Source organism: Nilaparvata lugens, chromosome 7, assembly GCF_014356525.2.
Source record: "Nilaparvata lugens isolate BPH chromosome 7, ASM1435652v1, whole genome shotgun sequence".
Taxonomy (NCBI): Eukaryota; Metazoa; Arthropoda; class Insecta; order Hemiptera; family Delphacidae; genus Nilaparvata; species Nilaparvata lugens.
In genome coordinates, this window is record NC_052510.1 from 24,090,198 (window position 1) to 24,101,463 (window position 11,266).

Sequence of the window (11,266 nt, forward strand, 5' to 3'; positions counted from 1 at the left end):
TTACCAAGCTTCATTTTTGAATAGTTATGTCGGTTGAACTCGAGATGATGTCATTGTTCTCGAGATGAGCGTGGAAGCAAAACGCTGAAAAATCAACTTTTAAACCACCCTCATCCCCTTAAGCACATGAGTAAGGAATGGGGACTTTTGATACGTTATCCACCTAACTAGTCTCAACAAAGCTGCAAAGTCAAAAATTTTGTTTAAAACATTCCCTCCAAATTCCTATTTCAATTGGTCTATTGTTACAAAAATTGAGAGTTCACACTCAACACTAAAACTGCTGCAAAAGGTCTAGGGGAATTTTTAAAGTGTGAAATTATACATCAAATTGAAGAGAATTCAATGATCTATAAGGAAGCTCTTATTCAGCATGAAATTTTTCCATCGATTTTTAAAAAGTTATAAGAGCAAAAATAGAAAAAAATATATAGTAAACGTGTTTATTTCGAAAATGTCACACCTTCAAGAGTGGATATCTCCAAAACTAGAGGAGATATAAAAAAAGTTGTAGAATGAATATTGTAGGAAATTATGTAAGTTTCAATTTGTTATATGACAGTCAAGACCTTAGGATACACAGATTTTGAGTTTTATACGAGAAACCAAAAAATGGTACCTTTAAACCACCCTCACCCCCTTAGCACAGCGGGTAGGGGTGGGGAATTTTGATATAATTACCTCCTTACTACCCTAAACATAACTGCGGGGTCAAAAATTGTCTTCCCAACTTTTCCCTCTATAACCTTTCCTTGACTGGACTATTGGTAAATACTAGAATTTGATTTAGTAACTTTTTGATATCTTACTCCAAGACGTCAGCGATGCCAGAGGCTGACGAAGCTACTCATCCGGATTGAAATGCATAGGTACCACTTGATGTTGGTATCAAAAAGTTAGATAAATTTTGTAAAGAATTCATATCGTAGAGTTTCTATAGAAATCTCAACAAGTGTTTTTTCATAGTAAACAACATGCTGCTAGGAAACATATGATACGTTGTGTACTGTAATATGAACATGGTATGATTATTCACAGTAAACACTTGCATCTTCTTAGGAACAGACTGAAATAAGCCATTACTTATTGTAACCTCTATTTGAACATTATTTCATAAATATGAAGTTGCATTGTCCTAGGGTACAAACCAGTGCATGTGGCTGCTCCTTGCAAACTGGAAGCAAAATAATTGGATATGTATCTACGGTAAGTCAACATATCAATTTACTAAAAGTAAAAGACCTACTTAAAGTAAGGTACTTTAATAATAATTATATGTAAGTGGATTGCTTATGTTTGAAAATATTCATAATAAACTGGAATTTATTTCTAAGAATATATTTTTTTAAAGAACTTAAGTATGTGGTAAGAAAAAGCTTAGCATTATTTCAGTTCCATCAAAAATGCTTTTAATGGCTGCAAATGATCTCTTAGGACCAAGCCACACAAGGCGTTTTTTCAGTCGGGATGACAGGACAAGAAGCTCACAAACCAATCAGCTTGTATCGGAGAGCTTTCTGTACTGTTATGCCGACTATAAAACGCCTTGTGGCTAGAGTCGTTCATGGAGTAGTCGCTCTGGAATTGGACCTTTTGGGCAAGACCATGTTTGTCGTTTTTCAGTCGCCAACCCAATTAGCAAATCTGAGAGCTTCCTGCCAGGCTGACTCTGAAAAAAGCTGGTCTCGCCCTTGGGCAGTCTTCATTTCGGCAGACATAATTTAACTGGGCGGTAGAAAACAAAAATTTAATTATTATTATTTAACGAAAATCCTAAAAAAAAAATGCTGTAAATCACCCCGAAGACTTCTGCTACTGCAGACATTGACAACAGTAGGGTTAACAGCTAGATGAAAATTCGATGAGAACTACTATCCAAAAATTAGTTGCCAGCCCGGTAATCGAACCCGGTACCTCACAATTTTATTGCCAGTCAGGAATGCTTTTTTGACTAATTTTTGGATAGTAGTTCTCATCGAATTTCCATCTAGCTTTTAACCCTGTTGTCAATGTCTGCAGTAGCAGAAGTCTTCGGGCTGATTTACAGCATTTTTTTAGGATTTTCGTTAAATAATAATTATATATTAATTAGCATTTGAATAAATGCATTCTCTATTTAATTCCATCTGTAACTGGTTGGCCGCTATGGCTTCGTATGAAATGGGCACTGCTATCCAGAGATTGTCAGTTTGGTGTAAGGGTAAGCATTCCTGACTGGCAATTGGGAGGTACCGGGTTCGATTACCGGGCTGGCAACTAATTTTTGGATAGTAGTTGTCATCGAATTTCCATCTAGCTGTTAACCCTGTTGTCAATGTCTGCAGTCTTTTAGAAAGACATATAAAAGAGAAACAAAGAGTACTAGAATCAATTACTAAAATAATATAATTAGTAGCTCTCTGAACAAAAGTAATTCCATGTGGAAAATTGTAAATAGTCTAACCAATCATTACTGTGGTGCAAATATATTAAGTGATGACATGTCTTCTGAAGATTTTAATAACTTCTTTGTTGATCACGTTTCCCAAATCAGCATGAATATTCCTGAAAGTGTCAATGATACCACTTTTTATTTGAGTAGACTAGAGCAACCTAGTTTAAGTTTCACTTTCAGGCCTGTAACAGTAGAGAAAATTTATAATGTGATTTTAAAGTTAAATAATAGTATGTGTTTAGATATTTATGTATTGAACTCAATGATTTTGAAACTTGCTGCTGTAAATATTTGCGAGGTATTGGCTCATTTGTTTAATGAATTTATAATTAACAAAAGTACTTTTCCAAAAGATCTGAAAAATGTTAAGTTTTTACCCATGCACAAAAAAGGTTCAAAAAAGGATATTAATAATTTTAGACCTATATCTATTGTACCTATCTTCTCCAAGGCATATGAGATGATTATGCATGAACAAATGTCTGAATATTTTGAGAACAATGGAATTTTTACAGACAAACAGTTCGGTTTTCGTCCTGGTAGAAGTACTCACCTTCCTGTTATAAATGTGGTTAATGGGATAATTGACAATTTGGAGAAGGGTAATTTGGAAAAGTATAATATAAACAGTAATTTTCACAATTTTAATACAAGAAATAAACACAAACTTAGAATTGAGCAGTACACTCACACAAAATCTCAAAGAAATTTCACTTTATGTCTGTAAAATTATATAACTCTACTCCAGATAATTTCAAATTGCTGCCTCCGAATAAATTTAAGAGCATGATAAAAAAAATATTAATAAATAAATGTTTGTATTCTGTTGATGAATATTTCGAAATAGATTGGAGTCAATGAATTTCAATGAAAAATTTTTCATAATTCAATGAGGTACCTGCTTGAGATTGTTATCACTATTGACAAATCTGATGTTCTTGAATGTTATCTTATATTTTAAGATTGTTTTGACTGGCTAGGCTATTAAGAATTTGACGGTCTTTATTTCTTGTATAATTCTGGACTTTTGTATAACTGACTTTCTTTCAACTTATATGACGTTTGTTTTTAACATTATTGTAATGTTTTGCAACAATAAAGAATGATTTGATTTGATTTGATTAGTAGCAGAAGTCTTCGGGGTGATTTACAGCATTTTTTTAGGATTTTCGTTAAATAATAATTATATATTAATTATGCATTTGAATAAATGCATTCTCTATTTAATTCCATCTAAAAATGTGATTATCTATCAAAGATTAAAATACATAAGCTAATCATTGAATGATTGTGAATTAAAAAATAGGTTCAGCAACTTAGCCTTCACTATTCATTCCCAAATTATGATTTAAAATAATATTCTACCGTGTTGTAAAAACATTTAGCCCGGAAAAATTGGAATAGGCTGGACGGAATTTTTTTCCTTTGTCCTGCTCTACTATTCTTAACCGTGATTAACCAATTATAACAAGTTTCAATTATTTAACGACAACCACGAATACAACACTCGTAATAGAGAGTTGCCTTCCCAACGTAACGTAATTGCCTTCCCAATTCATCGCCGCACAGCATTTGAGAGAACTCCCTTCTATTCTGGGATGAGATATTTCAATAAAACTTCCAGCAGAAATAAGAAACATATAGAGTCAGTGCAACTATTCAAAAAAACAGTTAGGAAAATATTAATTGAAAAAACTATTTACAGTGCTACCAAATTTCAATTTCAGTCGATTTGAATAACGACAAATTTTTCTGATTAATTTTATTAATTCATACTAATCTACTAATATATCTAATCCGTTAGTACACATTGATATATAGACTTAATTAGAGAGTAGATTTTTGACTTTGTAAATAGACTATTCTTATCTACAATATTTAGTTATATGATAGCTATAGGAATAATTTAATATTAGATTATACTGACATGTCACCTGTCATTTGAGTGAAACTCAAAATTTTGACATTCTTGTGATAATTGTGAATAAATAAATAAATCTGAGAAGGCATTTTTCAAAAGACGGCTCCTCTGATTGGTTCTCGTGGAATTAATCATGGTTAAAATTTAACCGGCACATAGAGTGTTTCATATTTAGTAGATTTTACAGAGGGTTTTACAGCAATTTAGTTAGGTCCGCTTATATAATTTTCACTTCCAATGTAGGAGCAGCCTTTCACTGTTTATCTATTTCATTTTATTTTTACAAAAAAAGATCGGGAGAGAAAAACTAAGATTATATAATAATAATAATAATAATTTATTTGCCAAAAACAAAATTACATTATAAAACTTACTATAATTTAAATTATACAATACAATTCGAATAATTTAAGTTTTTTACAATAGAACAAAATAAATATTACTTGTTGGCACAGCCGGCAAGGAAAACCTGAGCGCCTGCTGCGAGTTCAAAAGCTGAAAATTAACTATTACATTCGTGGAGACAAATAAAGAATAAAAATATAATAAGAATTTCGGTTTTAAGACAGAGTACAATTGATGAATATTCTGTGATTTTACATAATTGTGGTTGTTATACATATATGTTTGGTTATTAGAATTTATACTTTAGGTAATGAAAGTAAATGTGCTGTTTAGTCCAGTGATTTATTTCGTTTAAAGAGTTTTTGTGATTTTATTACTGATGAATTTGAAAGGAATTTTATTAGAAAGTAATTATAGTAGTATGTGAACTGGTGTCTACATACAGATAGTTTTATTAGATTGGCATTAAATGCATTTGTAGTTGCTGGACGGGTAAGGTAAGGCGTTCTTCTGGACTCAAGATGCTGAAAATTTTTATTAAGGTACAAGATAGTTCTAACAACATACGTTTGTCTAAGTGTCGGTACATCAAGGTCAACAAATAATTGTCTACTAGGGTATAGTCTTGGTTTACTTAAGGCTGCTCTAATCAAATGTTTTTGTAAAGTAAAAATTTTATTGAAGTGGGTGTCGCAAGTTCCACCCCATACCTCAATCGCATATTGAAATAGTGAATGAGCATAAGCATAATAGATTGATCTTATTATATTACGGTCTTTTAACTGGTTAATCTTGTAAAACTTGTATACTAGAAATTTGAGTTTAGATGATAGATAATTTAAATGTGCATCCCACTTCAAATGGTCATCCAACATCACACCAAGATATTTCATATTTTTAACTTTTTCAATTTTCTGACATGAACAGTTCAAGTCATTAACTGAGCAGTTTGAATTATTGTGCAATTTTAGATTTAGATTCCTTGTATAGTCCAGTCAATATTGACATAAAAAAGGGGGTGTGCTTGCAATATTTATATTGTAGTTCTGATTTTTTAATATATTATTTGGATACATGAGAGAAGTCCAGAACCAAATTCTTCATGCAAAATTTCCTTGTGCTATATACAGAGTGGCCCAAAAACCTCGTATTTTCGGTCCATTTTTCAGTTTTCAGCCATTTCCGCCAAATCCAGTGATCTTACAGAAAAAATTGCGTTCGCCTTTTTTTTAAGATTATAAAATTCTGAATAAAATGAGATCATTTGGAACTCTCTATCCAATATGAGTACTGAGTTACAGATTTTTCAAAAATGAGTGAAATTTTAAGAAAAAAAATATCAATTTTGATGAACAATATATCCCGATTGTTACAATCTAGATGTTTAACTCAAAATCCCTATGGGAGTAATTTCGTGTTATTTTACAAAAACAAATCAAATGATCAAGGGAAAAAAGCTAAACACACAAACTTGTTTAGTGTTAGTTTAGGCAATGAATGCTCAATAAAGGGTATAGAGGGAAAAGTTTTTGAGACATTTTTTGACCGTGCAGTGCTGTTAAGGTACAGAAACAACGTATATAATCATATTTATATGTTATGTAAGTAAGTAGGTAAGCATATCAAAAGTCCCCACCCCACCACATCTGCTAAGGGGGTAGGGGTGTTTCAAAGGAAACTGTTTTTTGGTAACATGCATATAACTCGAAAAATATGTATTTTATGAACATGACTCTTCTATACAAAATTGGAACTTATAATAATTTCCTACAATATTGATCCATCAACTTTTTATATATATTCCATGGTTTACGAGATAAATTTATCTTACATTTTTATATCTTCTATAGCTTTCGAGATACACGTGCGTGCATCTGTAAATGTGATCTTTTGAATAGGATCGTTCATTGGAATGGAAAGAGGAGCAAATTCTCTACAACTATAACTAGATTGAAAATGTTCCATATAGGGTATTTCACGATAAAGAATTATTCAATAATTATGCATAATTTTAAAATCATAATTGTCCAATATTTCCCTAATATTAGCCCGGTCAATTAAAAAAAAACCAACTGATTAAGGGAAAGCTGGATTTTCGCAGGATGTTAGTACAGCTTACATTTTACATAGCCTTGAATCTCAAAATACTCATAGTTTCCCGGCTCGCTTTCCCTCCTGTCATCCCCCCTCTCACAAGTTCGAAACTACAATGCTTTCGTAAAGCAAGTATATCTCGGCAACAAATTAAGATATGGAGCTGATTTTGATTTCAACGTTTCAAGCATCTCAATTCAACGATCAATAGAGATCTACAATCCATATATCATGTAACATTTTGGAATTATATTTATTTTTCAGGAAATTTTCCCCACACGAAGCAAGAATATTAGGAAATTTTCACCTCATAATTTTATATTTTGTCTAATGAAAGTTTACGCTTCTGTTTTACCAAAAAAAAAATTGATCGCATAAAAGTTATAGGCCTACAGTACCTTGTTTCGAGTCCATCAAAATGATGTATAACCTATCATAAGTTATAAGTTTTAAAATTATTTTTAAGTATATATTTTTAAATGGTATAACAGCCGGAAGACTTTGTTGATTCACTAAAAATGGTTGATTCATCAAAATTTATTTTTTCTTTAAATTTCACTCATATTTTAAAATTTTCAACTCAGTACTTATTGAAGATAAAGAGCTCCGACTAATTTCATTTCATTCGACATTTTATAGGCTTATCTAGACAAAAGGCGAGAATGAATTTTTCTTTCCAATGACTAAATTTGGCGGAAATATGTAGTTGAAAACTGGAAAATGGACCAAAAATACGAGGTTTTTTGGGCACTCTGTATTTAGCACAAGGAAATTTTGCATGCAAAAATAGGTTCTGGACTTCTCTTATATGTAACCAAAATAAATATTGAAAAACAGAACTACTACATATTTGCAAGCACACACCCTTTTTCATGTCTATATTGATTGGACTATCTCAGAAAAACGTTTAATAATAATAATTAATTCATTAGCATTTGAATAATTGCAATATGTCAGTAATTTCCATCTGTAAACTGGCTGGCCGCTATGGCTTCGTATAAAATGAGCGCTGCTATCCAGAGATTGTTAGTTTGGTGTAAGGGTAAGCATTCCTGGCCGGCAATTAGGAGGTACTGGGTTCGATTCCCGGGCTGACAAATAATTTTTGAATAGTAAGTAGCGCTCATCGAATTTCCATCTAGCTGTTTACCCTGTTGTCAATATTTGCAGTAGCAGAAGTCTTCGGGGTGAATTACGGCATTTGATTTGAATTTTCGTTTAATAATAATTATTAATACTCATTAGCATTTGAATAATTGCAATATCTCAGTAATTTCCATCTTAAAAAAAACGTCCGAAAACCCCCCAATTTTGGTAGCATATCTTTTACATACGGTAGTTTTGAAGATCATCTAACGCTACATTTCTAAACTTAAAAGCTGAATGTGTAACGAATCTGTGTACTAGATTTGAACGTATTCTGTTCTTGAGTTCTGAGAAAACTTAGAAAAAGGGGCCTGGTCACGGTAGCTACGCACTGAATTAATAATATTTATACTTTGTTCAAAAACAATCTGGCAACGTTGCGGCGCTAGAAAAGTATGGAGCTATTTGCTCATGAATAGCAGCTGACTTTATAACTTGGACCTCACTATAGATGTGATTGTATTTGGATAATAATATGTTTCAGCTTGTCGGAATTGGACTGCTCGTCAGCGGCATTTCACTTGCATTGGATAAGCATGAGCAGGAGCGTGGCACTCACAAACAAGGTTGGAGCTCTATACCCCTCATCTACTTACTATGTATTAAAACACGTACAATTTATCAAAATAATTATTAAAATAGGCACAGTACATAATCTGGAATGACAACCATAATAAATTATAATTAATATTTAATATGATAAGGGGTATACCCATAAAACTTCATTCGCGCTTACTAAGCTCTAGTAAGCCCTGAGCTACACAGCATTATTATTAATCTTTTTTTTATTGCGGATGATGCCCACATGAGCTTTAATGTTGTGTGCGTGGGTAATGGAAAGTGCGTGGGTGAGATGATCTATACCGGTGGGTGACCGGCGGGATCTTAGGGACCAGGTATTTCACCACTAACTAGGAAAAAGAGGTATCTTGCCACCAAGTCTGGGATCTACCTGTGGAGGTGATTAGCAAACAATAGTCGGTCCTTTCGACAAGTGCACACGTTTCTGACACTGAATGAAAGCCATTCATAGATTCATTTTTAAAATAGTAGGGGAAATAATATTTAAAAATTTAACATTTAACTTTGAAATCTAAATAAATAACTAATTTATACAGGAAATACGACACAGATAGATGAAAAACACTTGGAAACTTACATTATGCGGAAAGTTTTGGTGGCTAGGCCAACCTTTCTCGACCGTCTAGTTGTAGTGACTGGTGTTCTATATTGAATAAATATTTAAAAGTGAATATGCCTGTAACTGACTTGCTATTTCTATGTGTTCAACGCCTCTGTGTTGAAGAACAATGTCCAACCACCTTTTGGAGACACCTACGAACAGCCATCCTCTCTTATGTCGGCACTCTTTAGTCCCATAATAAAGTGTTGGTCCCAAAGTTCCTAGCACCCTACCGGCGGGATCTAAACCCACGACCAGCTAGCGCTATCAGACTGAAGGATGCAACGTCTCGCTAACATGGCTGGCATTAAGCAGGCTACAACATGACATGGAATCTAGATTCAAAATTGAATGTTGCTGATCTAACAATCTTGACTGGATAAATTCTCACTTCTCCTACAATAATAATCTTGGCCAACTCTAAACATATATGAACATTCGTATATCACATTTCACAAATATTTTCTTTCAGAAATGGATAAGTTATCTCTAATAATTGGAGCAACCTCTGCTGGATATGGATTGATATTTTTTATAGTTTCTTTTCTATTGCTCTGCGGAGCTATTCAGGTAATTATAAATTATTCCACAAGAATATTAGATTCCAATCTATGTATTAGATTATAGCTATGTATGATAAATCTATGTATTCGATTCGACCAATCTATGTACCGTACCGTATTCGATTCGATTGTAGCTATTACATAATGTAGGCATATAAAATATCGGATTGAGATTTCATTACTTGATATTATACAGTATAGTGACTATTTTGACTAAATGAATATTTATTTTTATTTTCATAACAGTTCAATGAATGTGCTTCTATTACAGGCGAAACGACGTTGCATGCTACCATTTCTTGTCTTTGCATACTTAAACATTGTTCTAATAGTTGTGCTCATTCCTTGGATAATATATGAAGGTTTCTTCATTCTCACATTCCTTCTAATAGCCCCTCTGTGTAAGTAATGATTTTATAACATTTAGTACTTGCTTTTATGGTATTCCAATAGTTATAAGGGTAAGAAATACATTGCTATAATTTTAACTGTGGGGGAAAATGCAGAGGGGTTTAAACGTCTTGAATAACATCGAATTATGAAGAGGTAGATAAATAATATGCAGACCTATGATGAATGCATAGTAATAGTAATATAGTTCTGATTTTTTAATATATTGTTTGGATACATAAGAGAAGTCAGAACTATTTTTTCCTTGTGCTTGATACAGAGTGGCCCAAAAATCTCGTATTTTCGGTTCATTTTCCAGTTTTCAGCTATTTCCGCCAAATTCAGTCCAATTCGGACAGAAAAATTCGCTCTAGCCTTTTATTTAGATTATTAAATTCTAAATAAGATGAGATCATCAGAAACTCTCTATATTCAATGAGTTACTTTTTTTTTAATTCAAGTACCTAAAGAGTAAATTTTTATAAATTTCATTGTTTGATCAACATTATAATCTTCCGATTGTTACCATTTAAATGTATAGATCAAAATCCCTCTGGGCGCAAATTTGTGCTCTACAACCAGAGACCGGGTAGAGTGCTCTATCTCATATAGTTTTCCAGGTTCACCTGACAACAATGCTTCTTGTAATTTGAGAAAACCCTAATTTTAAGCTTCAACCATCATAATATCATGCTCTATGAGAATCACAGAACTTACAATGATCATGTTCTATGAGAATCACAGAATTTTCTATGATCATGATCTATGAGAATAACATAATTTATCCATCCGATTACTGGATTTGAACTGAAAACCAGCTGAAAACTGGAAAAAGAGGAAACGGAGAACTGAAACTGAACTGGAGAGCTGGAAACTCAAACCGAGTAATGGCCGGGACACACATAACCGCACCGAGCCCGCCCCGCGGTACGGCCGAGTGCCGGACTACGGCGAGTGAGAAAACAAATGCTTTCAAACGTGTAGGAACACATACTACCGCACCGCGTCAGCACCTTCTCCATTTTTGTTGCCCGAGCCATGCCCGCGCCGTCACCGACAAGTTCAATTTACTTTTTGAAAGTGCGGGCTCGTTTAACATGGAGAGTGGAAAACTTATTGAAGAGATACGGAAATTTCCAGTTTTGTACGATCAAAGTGATGAGAAATATGGTTGAACGTAAAAATAAGTT

The 11,266-nt window shown here is 33.1% G+C and overlaps 1 protein-coding gene across 1 annotated transcript; it reads left to right on the top strand.

The window, feature by feature from the left end:
- The first annotated feature begins 596 nt into the window (after window positions 1-596).
- On the top strand, window positions 597-10,765 carry LOC111052800. The gene is made up of 4 exons (XM_039432375.1): window positions 597-1,206; window positions 8,425-8,506; window positions 9,596-9,693; window positions 9,958-10,765. The coding sequence occupies exons 1-4, from the start codon at window positions 1,120-1,122 to the stop codon at window positions 10,093-10,095; spliced, it is 405 nt and encodes a 134-aa protein (XP_039288309.1). The 5' UTR covers window positions 597-1,119; the 3' UTR covers window positions 10,096-10,765.
- Window positions 10,766-11,266: the final 501 nt, after the last annotated feature.